General features: G+C 36.0%; 1 protein-coding gene across 3 annotated transcripts in view; it reads right to left on the reverse strand.

Annotated features, from left to right (window-relative positions):
• Positions 1 to 162: 162 nt before the first annotated feature.
• psme4a (proteasome activator subunit 4a) overlaps positions 163 to 17,004 on the reverse strand; it is a 32,672-nt gene continuing 15,830 nt past the window's right edge. For all 3 annotated transcript variants that reach the window (XM_077236574.1, XM_077236573.1, XM_077236575.1), the window contains 28 exons: positions 16,572 to 16,667; positions 15,907 to 15,962; positions 15,742 to 15,798; positions 15,525 to 15,580; positions 15,309 to 15,407; positions 15,172 to 15,234; positions 14,281 to 14,376; positions 14,055 to 14,186; positions 13,768 to 13,977; positions 13,409 to 13,545; positions 13,243 to 13,296; positions 12,890 to 13,019; positions 12,679 to 12,787; positions 12,050 to 12,203; positions 11,225 to 11,294; positions 10,935 to 11,060; positions 10,583 to 10,735; positions 10,321 to 10,425; positions 8,975 to 9,066; positions 8,694 to 8,825; positions 8,342 to 8,550; positions 8,155 to 8,240; positions 7,944 to 8,072; positions 7,676 to 7,831; positions 3,599 to 3,761; positions 2,071 to 2,204; positions 1,690 to 1,824; positions 163 to 1,282 (listed from right to left, as the gene is read on the reverse strand). In XM_077236574.1, the coding sequence (XP_077092689.1) occupies positions 1,690 to 1,824; positions 2,071 to 2,204; positions 3,599 to 3,761; positions 7,676 to 7,831; positions 7,944 to 8,072; positions 8,155 to 8,240; positions 8,342 to 8,550; positions 8,694 to 8,825; positions 8,975 to 9,066; positions 10,321 to 10,425; positions 10,583 to 10,735; positions 10,935 to 11,060; positions 11,225 to 11,294; positions 12,050 to 12,203; positions 12,679 to 12,787; positions 12,890 to 13,019; positions 13,243 to 13,296; positions 13,409 to 13,545; positions 13,768 to 13,977; positions 14,055 to 14,186; positions 14,281 to 14,376; positions 15,172 to 15,234; positions 15,309 to 15,407; positions 15,525 to 15,580; positions 15,742 to 15,798; positions 15,907 to 15,962; positions 16,572 to 16,667 (3,139 nt within the window). In that variant the 3' untranslated portion in view covers positions 163 to 1,282. The remainder of the gene's footprint in view (positions 1,283 to 1,689; positions 1,825 to 2,070; positions 2,205 to 3,598; positions 3,762 to 7,675; positions 7,832 to 7,943; positions 8,073 to 8,154; positions 8,241 to 8,341; positions 8,551 to 8,693; positions 8,826 to 8,974; positions 9,067 to 10,320; positions 10,426 to 10,582; positions 10,736 to 10,934; positions 11,061 to 11,224; positions 11,295 to 12,049; positions 12,204 to 12,678; positions 12,788 to 12,889; positions 13,020 to 13,242; positions 13,297 to 13,408; positions 13,546 to 13,767; positions 13,978 to 14,054; positions 14,187 to 14,280; positions 14,377 to 15,171; positions 15,235 to 15,308; positions 15,408 to 15,524; positions 15,581 to 15,741; positions 15,799 to 15,906; positions 15,963 to 16,571; positions 16,668 to 17,004) is intronic.

Raw genomic sequence — 17,004 nt, forward strand, 5'->3', positions numbered from 1 at the left:
AGATGACTCCATTATATTAAGTTTTTTATTTATACACACGTCTGTCTGATTCTTATTGTGGATTATAATGGATCAGTCCATTGATTATTCAAAATTGTACTTTCTCAGCATTAACATGTGAAAAACACAAAAAAAATATTGTATCTTCATACTTTGTCACACTTTATTACAAACATCTCTTGTCTTTATTCAAATATTTGTAAAAGATAAAGAAAACAACATCATCAACAGGTAACCAATTAATCAAGCATTAGAGTCTTATAGTTTACCAACCAAAGTTGGACTCTATATTGGCTTTGGACATGATTTTGACAGCATAATTATAACTATGACACAAGCTTATCAACACACCATAATATTAAACATAGTCTGCAATTGTTGCTACCGACAGGTTCATCAGCAGGGCAATGAACAGCTGTAAACAGCAACACTTGGTAATTTGCATTTGTTGCATTTCTCAACACTGTCTCAAGATTTGCAGAGAGTACCTTCAAAAATCTTCTGATTTCAGGATATGAAAACACCTGGCTTAATGCAAAAAATTACAAACTGTAAACACTAAATGCAAAGGTCGAGCCAACTGACAAAACAGTCAACAAAGTCTCAATCGAATAAATTAATAAATAAACATTTGTTGACTTTGTAGACAAAAAGATGCATGAAGCACAAAAGGGAGGAAATTTAAAATCTCATGGTTTAAACAGACCTAGTATTTTGTAACAGCATCCATTGTGATGATATTCTTACTCCATTTATGTAGGCTTACATAACTCTTCAAAATGCAATACGTCTGCATGAGGCCAGGGGGAAATGTAGTGCAACTTCAAAATACGGTACTATTTTATACACATATGTAACATTTACCAACATTACATGTGTACACATTTCAAATGGACTACTGCAAAAATGGTAAAATGCTAGTATTACAATAAAAACGCAATTCAAAGCAGTGCAGAAAACTGCTTTAACAATCCATACTGCACTCACACAAGCAAAAAATTAAAACTGTACAAGAACATTATAGATGCAGGTCAGCGATACCTGCAATAGGTTCTCCTTAAATATTAAGTGTATTCAAAAATAAAAAATAAATAGTTTAGTAAAATATTCTAATTGTCTTAAACTAGATGATTGCAACTATTGCTACATAAATTGTGTCTTTAAAAACAATCCCAGACATTAAGGGCAAACAAAAATGTAGGTTTCAAGCAGCCTTTTTCTTGTAGCCTTTCCCTCAAGACAAGTGTAGGAAACATTTCCCCTTCACCAGAGTGGCATCATTCTGAAAAACAGAGTAGAAAATATCATAAGAAGGGCGTGAAGATGAAATCTACCAGAACATGCATGTATGTGAACGAAGTATGTTCCAAAACAGAGTTAGATGCTTGCGTAGTCAGTATTTTTTGGTGTCGAATTCATTCTAGAGTTTAATATTGAAAAAAAAATTCTATAAAAAGTTGTTTAACCTAAATAATAAACAACTGTTTTACCCAATATCTGTGTGTGCTCCAGTAAGTATTGTGTAATATCGTATTGCCTACAGCATGTAGATTGTACCAAATCATCATTTATGAGGTTTTGTTTCATGTTTCAGGATGCTGCCTTAAAAGGCACTGTATATATTGGCAGGCAGCAAAGAAGCTCACTAGGTTTTGGAAGACAGCCTGTGTGAGTGTGTATATAACAGACCTAAGCGTAGTAACAGGGGGAGACTAGCAGATCTGTGAGCATCAGCAGCTGGTCATCTGTGAACTTCTGCTTGTGTTCCTGCCAGTTATCATGATGAGTGCGACGGAAATCCGACAGTGTTTTCTTCACAGTCATCTAGAGAGACAGCAATAAATCTGTTAAAGATCTTGTAAGTAGTCTCACAGTTTCCTCCGGCATCCATTCATTTCCTTGAGTGCATCAAAATGCAGTTGCATGATTCATATTCAACTTCCAGAAATGCTTGAACATTTCATCTTTTCTCAGTCAATGCCTGGACCCCTGCAGACTGCAATCAGCTGATCATCCAACTCTCCCTTTCTCAACATCTAACACACAAGTAAAAGAGAGCGGGAGCTGTACCTCTATAGGCTGCGTGTCAGTGAGGTGGGCACTCAGGTCCATGAGGATCTGGGGCATCCAGGTGGGCACATCATACGGGCTGGACAGGATGCAGGCACTCAGACCTAATACACCTGCATGTCGCCGCACCAGGTCTAAACACACAAAAAAAATTTAAGATTTAAGTCCAATCATTTATCATAAGGTACTGTGTATAAATATATCTAGGGTGAATTTTGGTCAATTTAATTCACCCCAAATATAAAATCAGTAAACAGTCTCACCAAAATGAGCATCTTAGTGTTTTTTCCATATGTAATAATTTCTAGATCACTAATTGAATCTAAGATTTTCTATCTATCTATCTATCTATCTAATAAAATACTATATTTATTATACGGTATCAAACTTCTGCTCACTATTAATTGCCGTACAACATAAAAACGGTAAAACACTAAAAACTAGAATTGTTTGAAATGCTACAAGTAAATTTAGGCATCAAATTAATGTAGAGTGTAAAAAAGGATATTCATTTTAAGATTTGCTAAAAATTCCTGGCAAAAAAATTCAATTTAATGGTGTTAAAATATTAACCTTGAGCTATGGCGGCAATGGTAATTTAAATGTAAAAATAGGAGAAATGAGCATGCACAATTGAATATCTAAAGTGCACTATATATGAACTGCATACTGAATGATACTGATAAATTAAATACCTCTAAAATCGTCAGATAACCCATAAGACATCAGTATATTGTGTATCCTTAGAATAGACCTTATGCACCAGAGAAACAAGCGCGCAGCCATCTTTAAAATATTGTCTTAGAAATTTCGTTTTTGCAGTAGCTCTGTATATTTCTATGGCATAACGGTCGAGAAATAATTCGTAAAAGTGGATTTACTTATTGTAAAGTTAATGAAAGTTATCATGAGGATTGTAATGTTTAAAGCAGATGTCTTAAATGTCAGTAGACCGGGAAGATTTTAAACGAGCCCAGTTTAAAAGAAAAAGACAAGGAGCACAGGACTGAAAAGGGGCGGGGCTAGATAAGGTCATATAGACACAACCGTTCAAAAGTTTTATTCAGCAAGGATACATTACACTGATTAAAATTGACAGTAAAGACATTTATAATTTTACAAAAGATTTCCATTTTAAATAATTGCTGTTATTTTGGTAATTGCTTTCTATTAATCAAATTAAATAATCAAAGTAAATAAATCTATCACCATTTCCACAAAAAATTAAGCAGCATAACTTTTTTCAACATTAATAATAATAATGTTTCTTGAGCATTAAATCATCATATTAGAATGATTTCTGAAGGATCATGTGACACTGAAGAGTTAGAGTATTGATGCTGGAAATACAGCTTTGATCACAGGAATAAATTACATTTTAAAATATATTCAAATAGAAAATATTTGTTTTAATTTGCAATAAGCATTACTGTATTTGTGATTAAATAAATGCAGCCTAGTTGAGCATTAGAGACTTCTTTCAAAACCCCCAAACGTTTGAACGCTAGTGTACTTGTGTGATCGTTACCAGCAGAAGGGATTGTGTCCACCATGGAGCCCAGCTCTCTCCTCCTACGCTTGGGCAGACGGGTCTTGCTCAGGGACTCAAAATGGGCCTGCATAGGTTCATCAATGCTGAGAAAATGACACTGCAGTAATCCACTCAGAGTTGTGGCCGCCATCTCCCTCACCTTAAAACATGAAGAGAGAGCAAAATATTTTTTTTGCGGCCAAAGGTTCAGACAGTTTTTTCCTTTCAGTTATCTAAAGCGTGGGAGGTGCAGAGCAGCTGGGGGCTTTTTGTGTCAGAAGAACCTTTCTTTAAATAAAGAAAATACACAGGGCACGAAGAACAGAAGCAGTGGAACTTAAATGTAACAAGGCAGATTGGTGCAAATGGCATCACAGAACAAAACACAATGTTCCAGTCAGGGTGAAATGGATGAATAAGCAAATTTCAAGCTTATAACCAGGGATGTGCTAAACAGCCAGTCAACCAACCCGTCTTAAGGAAGCAATAATTAGACAAAAAAATCCCTACAGAGACAACCATAAAAAGCTGACTCCGCAATAACATTCTGTGTAGTTCTGTGCGTTTATGACATCCATTTGCTCTGACAAAGAAACGATGGCTCTTGTTTTGAAGTCCCAAAATCTTGTGATCTTGACCCTATGCTCTGATCCTTAACCTTGGGATCCAGTCACGGTGACGTTCTGATTGGGTGTCACTAATCGACTGACTAGCTGTATTACGTCAGCAGACAGAGGGTCATATGCAACATGGAATCCAAAGTCATGTGATTTAATTTGCTGTATTAAAGGGGTAGTTTCCTTCCACCCATAACCCTAATCTTTTCCCCCACTTCTCTCCGTTTGCCGTACGCTCCTCTCTGGAAATTTGAACATCTATCACCATGGAAACAGAATACTGCTGCAGCTGGGAGTTGCTATGGTAACAGTAGGACGGATAGAGAGAGCATGATAGAGAGAGAGAGAGAGAGAATAAAGGAAAACAAGAGAGTGCTACATCACTGCAAAGAAAGCATGGTGAAAGAGACACTTTCACCACAGCGGTTTACGTAATTGGCTTCCGACACATTTAAACTTTGTGATTATACTACATCACATTCATGAACAGAAGGTTGAACAGAACAGAAAGACTTCAAATATAGATATACTAAAGATATATCATCTTTTACAGTGATCAAGATTAATTCAATGGAATCGAGTGAAAAATGTCTAAGGTGTGAACATCTAAGGGTGAAATCAGTAGTAAAAGACAGACACTTGTTAGTTGTGGCATGTGCATTTATGTTATGTATTATGAGGGCCAAATATTTGTAAAATGCCCTCTCTTATTGATTTATTTGATAAAAAAAAGTTATACTGTGAAAAGTAAATATTTTACAATAGAAATGTTTTCTATTTAAATATATACTAAAATGTAATTTATTCCGGTGATCAAAGCTGAATTTCCAACATCATTACTCCAGTCTTCAGTGTCACACGATCCTTCAGAAATTATTCTAATATGCTGAGTTGGAGTGCAAGAAACACTTCTGAATATTATCAATCTTGTTATCAACGTGATATCTTTTAAACTCTATTCATCAAAATATCCTGAAATAAAAATGTAAGCATTCATTTCAAATAGAATTTTTTGTAAAATAAAAAAATCTGTCATTTTAGATCAAATTAATGTACTGATCAAAAAAATCGAACCAACACCGAACCTTTGAATGGTTAATTGTATCATAAGACTTTTAAGGACATTTTAAAAAAGGTCAACAATAGTAAAACAGTAGATTAAAAATAATAAAATAAAATTATAATAATAAACAAATCAATATATGTATACTTATTAAATAAACATTTGCAGTGAATGTCATAATATTTGTGTGAGAGCTGCACGATTCTGGATAAATTGAGAATTACGATTTTTGTTTAAAATGGAGATCACAAATCAGAACATTTTTTAAATTAATTTGAATGAATTATAAAAAAAAACATCGGTTTGAGTGAATGATTCAATGACTCACTCATAATGCTCACTAAAAGCTTTTATCCCAGTACTTCTGTGATAATTTGAATTATTGTAACAGAAATAATGATACTGTGTGGTTGTGAAGCTATTCCATTCCTCTACATGACAACAGCTCTCTCTGGGTCAGCGCCAGCGAGAACACAGATTTGAATGTCTGTAATCGTACCCGTCAAAGGTTTCTTTTAGGAAGAATATTGCATGTGTATTTGAATCGAGATCATGATCTTTTAACGATTAACCACGCAGCTGATTAATACACTATATAACAGAAACTTAAAGCTGCAGTCCGTAGTTTTTCCTCTTTGTCGCCATCTCTGTTCGAAATCTGCAAGAGCAGTTATTCGCGGAATTATCAACTTTACGTGTATTAACTTATCAACTTTAAATATATTATACTCCATATTTATGTTTACATAATATAGTGTTATTTTTTATTTAATCTATGTCGATTATATGAAGAGTGAACAGCATGAGTAAGATAGGATCATAAGATGGGTCAGACACGATTTTGACCACTTTATTAAGTTTTGTTTTGTAGAAAGCCTTTCTTTAAATTAAATTTCGTTTTGTATAAATTGTACCTTAAATTTAATCACTGTTTCATTAACTAATTGCCTGGAATTTAGGAATAAGAAGCAAATAGCAGACATATAATCAGGAGGACGTCGAAACGCAGGTGTGATCTCTTTCGCGTGAACTGGAGCTCGTCTCATAAATGAACCGAAACTCGGCGTAGGCTGGGCCTAAATGTCTACTTTTAAACAAAATTCAAAACGAAATGATAAAATTTTAGTCTACAGTAGCCTAGTCAGGTAAGGTCAGGTTTGCCGATGTGCGTTATAGGCTATTTACTTATTCATATTTATCCCTGTGCGCCGATCGGAGACGGAGTTCACTGCTGATATTCTGGGGATACAACATAGCCAATATTCTAGGGACTTTAGCCTTTAAATATCTTTGCTGCATTGGATCAGTGTTCTTTCTAGAACAGCCAAGAGCTTTCTAGCCTCGCGACAGCAGCGCCTCACATTGCTCATAGACCTTAAAACAGTCAGCGCCGCGGATGCGGTTTCGAAAATTGATCAAAAAACGTTGGTGCGGGTGGATGGCGGACAGATGATGAGTTTTATGATGTGGTTGCGGATGAAATAATAATAGCCCATCCGCGCATCTCTAATACGAATGGAATGTTATTATGCGTCATGGAACATTGCGCTCCTCAACTCGCGAAAGGTCGGATTTGCTCCATCTTTGATAAGTTTTGTTTAGAAAACCTTGAATCCATGTAAGCTACAATATCATAAACATAATCCATGTCATTAGAATCAATGAATCCATGTTATTAGACACAACATGCACACATGTGCAGGCCAAGTTTTTTCTTTTCTTTTTTTTTTCAGGTGATGACGGTGACCAGCTCAGACCCGCGGTCGGAGTCACGTGACCGCGGTATCGCGGTATTGCGGTAATGCGGTAACCGGCCCAGCCCTACCAGTACCACTGGAATTAAAAACATTATTACAAGCTTGCCGTTCTTAATTGAGCTAAAGCAAGCAGGTAGTTTGGAACACTGGCTAGTTATATGTACTTGCTCAAATTTATTGTGGATAATATTTAACACAAAAAAGTTACAGACTGGAGCTTAAAAAAAAAAAAAGAAAGAAAAAAAAAAAATGCCAAAAAAAGCCTAGTCTCTCTTTATGCTAATTGCAATGACACTTCATTTATAAACACCCAGATCTTATCATGAAAGCCTGCCAAGTTTGTCGAATGAGGAATTGTTGTGCATTTCTTCATTGGCTTTTATTCTAATTCTCGGCTGATTAGCTGTCATAGATAACGTCCTGTTGAATAAGATTTATTTACAGATTGTAGTATTTATACATTGATTAATTAGATTGTAGTTCGTAGCAAGTTTGTGCTTTCATAATAGGCTTGGGAAATTATTGACTGTACCCCACCAGAAACAGAGTGGGGTACAGAGTTGCAACTAGACCTCAGAAATAGTGAAACAAACTGTAATGCATGTGCGTATATCAGTGTGCAAATTTATTCACACACCTCTAGTTGTTCATCCTGTAGCAGGTGTAGAACTACAGCTCTCACGTCACCGACAGCCTGGGCATCACTGAGGAAAGTGAAAAGATTGTAGAAGACCATAACCTGCAGGTAGGTGAGAACGGTGTAACGTGCGTGCCACGAGCTGCTCCTTGAGATCTGTAACAAACAGTGCCATCTGCTGGTCAAATCACACATTAAACCCTCACATTCACACATGACTCATACTGTGTGTGCTGAGTGTGTGCGCCTTATGGGCACTGACAGTCACCTCTTCAAGTGCACTGAGGACTTGTGGGATCTGTTCTGAGAACAGCAGCCCCTGGGACATGAGAGACAGACATGTCTTAGCGTCTCTCTTCATCTCATCATAGCTGTCGTCATTCTCCACAGGAGCAATCTAGAGAGAGAGTGGGAGACAGGCCTTAAAAACACAAGACTTGCAGACAGTGAACTAAATTACAGACAAAACTAGGACTCACTTTGAAGAGGAGAGGGAGGAGACGCAGCTGTTCCGGGACAGCAGAAGAGAAAGAGCGTCCAGTGCTGGTCATCAACCACTTCAACACTAAAACAAACAGAAAACACTGTTACCCCAAATAGCCCTGGACCACAAGCACTTCTGCACACTTTTTCAAACACAAACATAAAGGTGTACAAAATACACACCAGTTTTGAGTAATCTGATAGCCTGTGACCTCTCATCTTGATCTCCCTCCGTGTTTCCCTCCACTATGTGATTTTGGATCTCCTCCTCGCCCTCGGTTAAAGGCTTGAGTCTGGCCAGCACACGCTCCGTGAACTCTCCGATGCGCGGGGACGTGGTGGGCTGAGTGTGTGGCAGGTTCACATCGATCATGAAGATGTAAGTGAGCACACTGAGAGATAGGAGAAGACAGAGACAATGAGTGGATCCAAATGTGTTGCTATAATACGGAGGGTTTTAATTAAAAATGAGGTCTGAAAAGACTAAACGTGAACATGTATAATGTTGATGTGTTTTTTGTGTTGAAGCACATACCTGCCGATGCGTTCGCGTACGTTCTTGTAGACCTGAGTGAGCTTGGGCTCGAGGTACTGTAGTAACCTGTGAAGCAGCTCTGGGACTCTCCACTGCTGCTGAGCAAGACCTCCCTGCAGCACATACAGACGGCTGAAAGACAGAGATGACATTGAGCCCATTTAAATGACAAACTTTGACATGTAGCAATGAAATATATAGAAGTCACAGTGATCATTTCCCCTATTTAAACCATAACATTCAGGTTTCAGAAGATGAAGTGTGTGGCAGTGATGTCATACCAGGCGTCCACAAGCGAGCCTCCTTTTCCTGTGACCGGTGATTCCATCAGCAACTCAAACAGCCAGTGGAGCTTTCGTGGGTCTCGGCTCTCCTGTACAACACACACACATATGTACACAGGGAATAATTCAGCTGGGAAAATATGAAAGCATATACTACTGTTTAAAAGGTTTGGGAAGGTAAGACTTGTTCATGTTTTGGAAAGTCTTATGCTCACTAATGCTGCATTTATGTGATCAAAAATGCAGTAATATTAAGAAATATTGTTTCGATTTAAAATAACAGTTATCTATTTTAATATATTTTAAAATGTAATTTATTCCTGTGATGGCAAAAAAGATTCCAGCATCATTATTCCAGTCTTCAGTGTCACATGATCCTTCAGAAATCATATTGATATGATGATTTGATGCTCAAGAAACATTTATTACTATTATTAATTTTGGAAATAAAAGTTGCGCTGCTTAATATTTTGTGGAAACATTTTTCTCTTTTTCTGCTTAGTATTTTGTTTATCAGGATTCTTTGATGAATAAATGATAGGTTCAAAAGAGCAGCATTTATCCGAAATAGAAATCTTCTGTAACATTATAAAATTTTCAATTTAATGCACGCATGTTGAACATTTTTTATTTATTTTAAAAATAAAAAATAAAACTTAGACGCCAAACTTTTGAATGGTAAAGTAAATCCACAGATTGTCTGGTCAATAGCCTCATTAATACTAGAATATGATATTAAATTTAATCCACAATCAGTTTTTGGTGTAATGCATTTTCAAGAGAAAAGTAATTATAGTAAAGTAAGGGATTACTCTTAATTTTTCTGTAATTTAATTACATTTACTTCTGATGTAACTCCATTAAATATGATATAGGACAATTATATATCAAACAATAGTGGATTGAACATAAAAATGTAACGTTTAATGGTTAAATGTATTTTTTTTTAATGTAACCTTCTCACTTTAAATACTTTGGTCAGTTCAAAAATTATTTATACAATTTTATATTATTTATTTCAGTTTCATGTCTATCTTTGTATTGTTCAACTGGTCGAGGTTGATATTGGATTTGTAATGCAATACATTTTAAAGAGAGTACTTAGTACAGTAATATAATTACACTGTTGAAGATGTAATTAGTAGCCAGTAATATAATTACACTGTTGAAGATGTAATTAGTAGCCAGTAATTCATTACTTTTTTAAGTAACTTACCCAAAACTGTCCACAATTTGAAATAGTATATTTTTGCAAAGATTTTTCCCAAAACCCAGTGATCCTAAGCATACCAATAATCATAAATCCTCATAAAAGACAAGTACATGGTCAAAAATATCCTTACACAGGCAGTGGCAATGCAGGTGCCCCAGTCCGCATACGTCTCTATAGTGATATTGGAAAGAGCTTTACGGAGGAGTGGACATAGCAGAGCCCACAGTTTTTCCACCTGAAACGCACAAAAACACATATACAGACTCAAGCAAAGGTGTTTCATTCTTGTCCAAACAGCCAGAGTCCAAACAGTTGAGACCCAAGTGTTCAGGTGAGTAAAAATGCTTATGTTGAGGACTCTTAATTTGTTGAAATGCACATGTGGCAAATACCTTGCTGTAGCTCCAGTGTTTGGAGCCCCTGATGAGTCCAGAGATGATCTCCGCCACACAGCGCTGGGTGCTTTCATGGGTATCCGCAACCAGACGCTCCATATGAGGCTTCAGCAATGGCAGGAAGGCATCATCAAAGTTCCGGAAAAGGCCCTTTTACAACACAAAGCATTTTTATGATGCAAGCGATCAATCATTTTTAATTCGGAGAATGGCGATTGTTTGGATGCCACTCAGATATAGAACTAAATTGGTTTGAACAAGCCTGAAAACCTGGCTCATAGAGTTCTACAGTCTACATTTCATTGGGTTTGAAAAACAGACTTGTAGACGTGCATGTAAATACTCTCACCTTAAAGAGGCAAAATCGTCGTGGGCTGAATTTATCATTCCCCTTCCTGTCCTCCAGAGACAAATAGTGGATGAACTGATCGATGAACAGCCGGTCTGAGAAATGATCATATATGATCTGTTCACTCTACAAAACAGAAAACAGGTATAAACGAACCTAAACAAAACAAGACAGATTGAAATATAAAAACCACTGTGGTAATATAATATAAATGGTAAAAGCATATTTTGAGTTTTGAGGAACAAAACTGGGTTGGGTTTAGATGTTACTAGAATTGAAATTGAGTATACCTCATTCATTTCTTCTCTTGTTTTGCCCTGTTTGGGCTGTTCCTCAGGAGGGGCATAGAGCATCAGGCTCCTAAAAAAAGAAACAAAATAATAACATATTTAGCAGTTGTTTTGTCTAACTTTTGAAGATCAGCACAAAATGAGTTTCAAATTATACACTACCATTCAAACGTTTGGGGTCAGTAAGATTTTTAAAGAAATTTAAAACTTTTATTCAGTTTTGGATGAAAAGGATAAATTAATCAAAATTATCAGTAAAGTCATTCACCATGTTACAAAATATATCTATTTCAAATAAATGATGTTCTTTAGAACTTTCAATTCAGTCCTGAAAAAAGGATTATGTGACTGAAGACTTTAAATAGTAATTATATTTTAGAATATTACAGTTTTACTGTATTTTTCATCAAATAAATGCAGCCTTGGTGAGCAGAAGAGACTTCTTTCAAAAACATTTTAAAAATGATATTAAAAATCTTATAATGAAAAGGGAGATCCTTTGGCTTCAGAATGGTTTCAGGCCTTATTCAGAACTTTGCAGAGGGAAAAATCATTAGTAAACAACTTTTAATTTTCTTTATGTTCCTCACACAAAGCTATTGTGTTTGGCTTTGGAAAATGTGAAATATGGTGAATGTGTCATATGGACCACTTTTACTGTGTTTTTTGGAGCTTGACAGCCTCTATGAACTGTTGATGTATGGAAAAGAGCTGTGGAATGAGTCAAAATTTCCTCTTTTGTGTTCCACAGAAAAAAATTATAATAACAGCAAACAGTTATTTTCCATGTGTGGTAAACTCTTCCTTTAAGCACTGTGTGTGTACCGTGGCCATGTGGAATAACCCCAGTGGGTTTTCTCAATGAAGCAACCTTCATCCCAGTCCTGCTGGGAGCGCGGCAACCTGCTGCTGTCATACTGCAGCCACTGGTTATCAGGCCTATCTCCCACCAACAGAGAACCAACAGCTTTACCATCACCTACATGAAGAACAGGAAATCACAAATCTCAGATATACTTTGATATGTTTCCATTTAGTAAGACTACAGATGGTACTCAACCAGAATGAGTTTTTCTGCCGCCACGGGTAACGCAGCTTGCGGCAGAAAATGCATTTCTGCTCTTGAACGCAAGTGGCGCTATAACCATAGTTTTAATAGCTGGAACATTAAGCACTTATATGATAAATAACTAGCCAAGATTAAAAGGTGTAATACTATATTATATTACAGTTAATATTATTACCAGTAATTTATTTCATTATTTTATCTTCATTTACATGTAAACATTTGCCCTTTGCACCAACTGGTGGTGATTTCGTAAACTAGTGCCACATGTGACTAGATTTTATTTAACGCTGTGGTCTAGCAGCGGCAGTACAAGTGGCAGTAATAGGCATTTTGGTTGGCTACCAACTGTATATACTCACTTCTTACTATATGTTAGTGTACTCACATGACTGAAGAGAGGTTTTGAGTTCAGAAATGTCGTAGGGATTCACTGCCAGTTTCTTGTGAGGTCTCTTGAGCTGCTTCAGTATTCCACTCACTGCTGATATTGCACCCTGAGCAATAAATAGCACAAAAAAAGAAGAAACATGTTTTTGCTTTCCTTTCACAGATATGTTCTGAAGTAAAATTTTGACAGAATGCACACACAAACGCACATTGCGAACTAAGAGGGAGTCGTGGTTCAGGCTCTTAATGAAAAAGAGGACTGCAGAGGAAGGCAAGGGCTGGTCATCTCTCAGCATCAGAGAGAGGAAGCCGATCGCTATCTGCTCAAACTTCCAGGGCCTGCAAAATAAACAAGCATAGGACCAATGAACTTCCATTACCATTCAGTGTTTTGTAAATCCTTACAAATAATTCAGAGACTGCAATCACAAAGAACAATTTCAATAACAGCAAAATAAAGAATAATAACAAAGAATAATACAATATTTTAGCATAACTGTTCCTGTAAACCCTGTAAAACTGTGTCTGGTTAGAATGAACAGCACTTTGTGAGTAGACGTACATGTTTCGGTCGTAAACGCAGTCCAAAAGATCCACCACTAGATTCTCATACTTCCTGTTAGGATTGATCAAATAAAAAAATAACGCAGTTTTTGAGTATATGCACCACTTAACCGGATATAAACTTGTGAAGCATATTTGTATGCAGTTTTTAAGCATTTACTCACTGCACTGAGTCTTTGTTTTTCTGTTCCTGTCTCTTTCTTCCCTCCAGTTCCTCCTGTTCAGAGGCATCACATGGGGTCGGTTCTGGATTACTGGATTTCAGAATTTTTAGGGCAACATCCACACAACTCTCTGGAATCTGAATACAAAACGAAGGAGAAAACTGTAAAGATACATATGCCACAAGAAAAATAGAGTTTGTTTAGCTGAGGTGTGCAATGTCAACAAACACATTAGCATTTACATGTTTTAATTTATACAATTATGTTAATATGTTAACAGCTTTAAGTAAAAGGAAAGCCTTTATTTATAATTCAGTTTATCCATCTCAGTCATTTAGGCTGCTATTTGCTGAACTCACAGAAAAGTCAAAACCGATGGTCTCGTACTGGCGGTGGATCTTGTCGGCCAGGTCATCGAAGAGCCGCACGATTGAAGGCTTCTCCAGAGACATGGAGGGGCTCATGCCAGAACGAACAACGGCAGGCCATGTCATAGCGATGCAGTCCCAGTACTGAAGGGTAGCAAGACAGACCCCAGAGTGGTTCCCTAACAGACAATACAAGGCACCCTGGAGAAGAGTAAGAAAGACAGATCAAGTATGATCCTTTATTAACAGAAAGAGTGTAAACATTGTGAGAGACCTACTTTGAATTGCTGCTGGGTGACGTCAGTGCGGTCTGGGTCCAGGTACTCCAACACCGCAGGGATGATGTCTCTGCAGCAGAAGTTGTAGGTTGCCAATGCTGTGAACAGCGCATTCTGAGCTTTACTCCTCACCTGAGGTAAGAGAGAGAGGCTATTCATGTTGCATTCATTGCGTTTGAATGTGAATGCATATGTGTGTGTGTGTTTGTGTATGGTGTTGTCATACCTGACTGTATCTGCTGGTGGACAGTCTGAGCAGGTCCTTCATCAGGTCCTGATGAACGTACCTGTAGCTACACCCATCTATGGTCAGATTTCTTAACTGAAACACAAACAGGCATAAACACACTAAAAACTACTGAAATCATAACATGTTGAAGAGTCTTTAAGATACATGTTTATCTAACGGGAGGCAAGTTATATATATTATAAAGCATTCCTCTCATAAAAAACCTGTCCAGGTCATGCATTTTACCCCAAAACCTAAAAGGTTTTTTTTTGAAGAAGAAAAGTATTACATTTCTTTAAAAAAAAAAAAAAAAATGAATACTTAATTCCACGAGGATCAAAAATGACAGTAAAGACACTTAGAAATATTTGTTGTAACATTATATTTAAAATAAATGCTGTTTTTTAACCTTGTATTCATAAAAGAATCCAGAAAAAAAAAGAAAAATCCACAAAATATTAAGCAGTGCAACTGATTTGAACATTAATAATACTAAGTAATGTTTCTTGAGCATCAAATCAGCATATTAGAATGATTTCTGAAGGATCATGTGACACTGAAGACTGGGGTAATAATGCGTGCTAAAAAAATAATCTTTACCATCACAGGAATAAATAACATTTTAAAATATATTATTTTGGAATTATATATTTAACAATTTAACAATATTACTGTATTTTAAAATAAAAAGCAGCTTCGGTGAGCATAAAAAACTTTTCAAAAACCTCAATCTTTTGAACGGTAGTTATATAAAACATACAAAATAGTTATTGAAATAAAAGTTACTTTATTGAAAAAATGACCCAGCAATTTTCTTGACAGGTTTCTTAAGATTCACCCAAATGCTCTATAAAACATATTAAGATTATAATTATTATTATGAGTTACCTCATGTTGCAGCATGACTCTGTCTATGAGTAGAGCTCTAATGTGCTGTTTACTGCCGTGAAGCTGGAGAGAAGAAGAGAGAGTGTCAGTATACTACTTGTCAAATACAGAGAAGATGGACATTAAATGTGTCTCACCCTGTTCTCCATAGACCTTTTAATCAGACTGAAACTCTTCCAGCGGGAGTCGAACTCATGTTTGTGTGAGCCTTTAAAGTGGAGCAGGTCATTGATGATCTATTAAAAGAACACCAAGAATTGTTCACGCCAATGCTTATTACCAATAAAATAAATATCACATGCATATTACACACACACAAATGTTGGAGAAAACCTGACAGTGTTGTGGTTCACCTTTATAATGGAGAAGAGGGATTTGATGTCGTCTTCCGAGTGCTCTAGTGTGTAGTCTGTATAGATACATAATTAAAAATAGGTTTCATTTCACTCAATATGTAAGAACTATCATTCATTACATTTCTCTATAGATGTTAAGAGGTTTGGAAACAAAACCTTAAAGTTTAAAACTAGAAAGGGTATTTAAGTATCTTAGTATGTTGAAGTAACTTACGTAGTAAAGGTCTAATTGTCTTACAGATGTCCTCTCTGTAGTTCTCTCTGGACAGGTCTGCCAATAAATCAATAATCAATAATCAATATAATCCACTGCAAAGCAATTCATTCATTAATCAATATAGCTCCAGCACTGATTTTAAACAAGGAAATGCTCACTTACCATAGTCTACTCCAGTGTACACCTTTGTCTCGTTTAGCCGAACCATACTGTTGATCCTAAATGAGAAGCATTAGAAAGTTTAAATATTACCAAATTCATATATTTAAAAAGACGTTTACCAGAGCATCATATATAGTTGGACAATCTATGCAATGCTAAAATCACAGATGTTTGCAGAGTTGTTGTTTTTTAACTGTAGTACACTAGCGTTCAAATGTTTTGGGTCAGCAGGATCTTTTAATGTTTTTGAAACAAGTCTCTTATTTTCAACTAGTCTGTATTTATTTGAGCAGTAAAAACTGTAATATTGTGAAATATTATTACAATTTAAAATCGCTGCTATCTATTTTATTATATTTTAAAATGTACCAAATCCAAATTTTCAGCATCATTACTCCAGTCTTTAGTGTCACATGGTCCTTCAGAAATCATTCTATTTTTGCTGATTTGATGCTAAAGATGCATTGCTTATTATCAATGTTGATAATCTTTGATGAATAGAAAGTTCAGAAGAACAGCATTTATTTGAAATAGAAATCTTTTTTAACTTTATAAATGTCACTTTTGATCAATTTAGTGCATGAATAAGTATTAATTTCTAAAAAAAAAAAAAAAATCTTACCGACCACAAACCTTTCTATGGTAGTGTTGTGTGTGTTACTCACAGATCCGGGATGGGTTCTCCATTCACTGGGGGCAGAAGGGGGCTTGCTCCCAGAAGACAGTTATGAATAATAGACAGACTCTGAAGAACATCATCCCTAAAGAGACATAACACACAAATTAGTAGAGCAAATTATTCTTTCTCTGATCTTTTTCTTTAAATGTTCTTTTGTGGATCAATGGCATCAAAATAACATTCATCCATGAAAGAAACAAAAACATCTATAAGCTTAAATCATTCTTGAATAATAGTCTCTGACTTCTGTAATTCAGTGAAACATGGTATGTTGAATTACCACAGGGTCCAGGGGGCATTTAAAACATTGTGCATTTCACATCATTGCAAATATATATATATAAATATAATTTTTTTTTTTTTTGCCAAATAAACACCCTGAAAACATTCAGCCCCCCTTTTAAAGAAAGTCCAGTGTA

Source organism: Siphateles boraxobius, unplaced genomic scaffold, assembly GCF_051911475.1.
Source record: "Siphateles boraxobius isolate OS27281-9 unplaced genomic scaffold, OSU_SipBor_1 20, whole genome shotgun sequence".
NCBI lineage: Eukaryota > Metazoa > Chordata > Actinopteri > Cypriniformes > Leuciscidae > Siphateles > Siphateles boraxobius.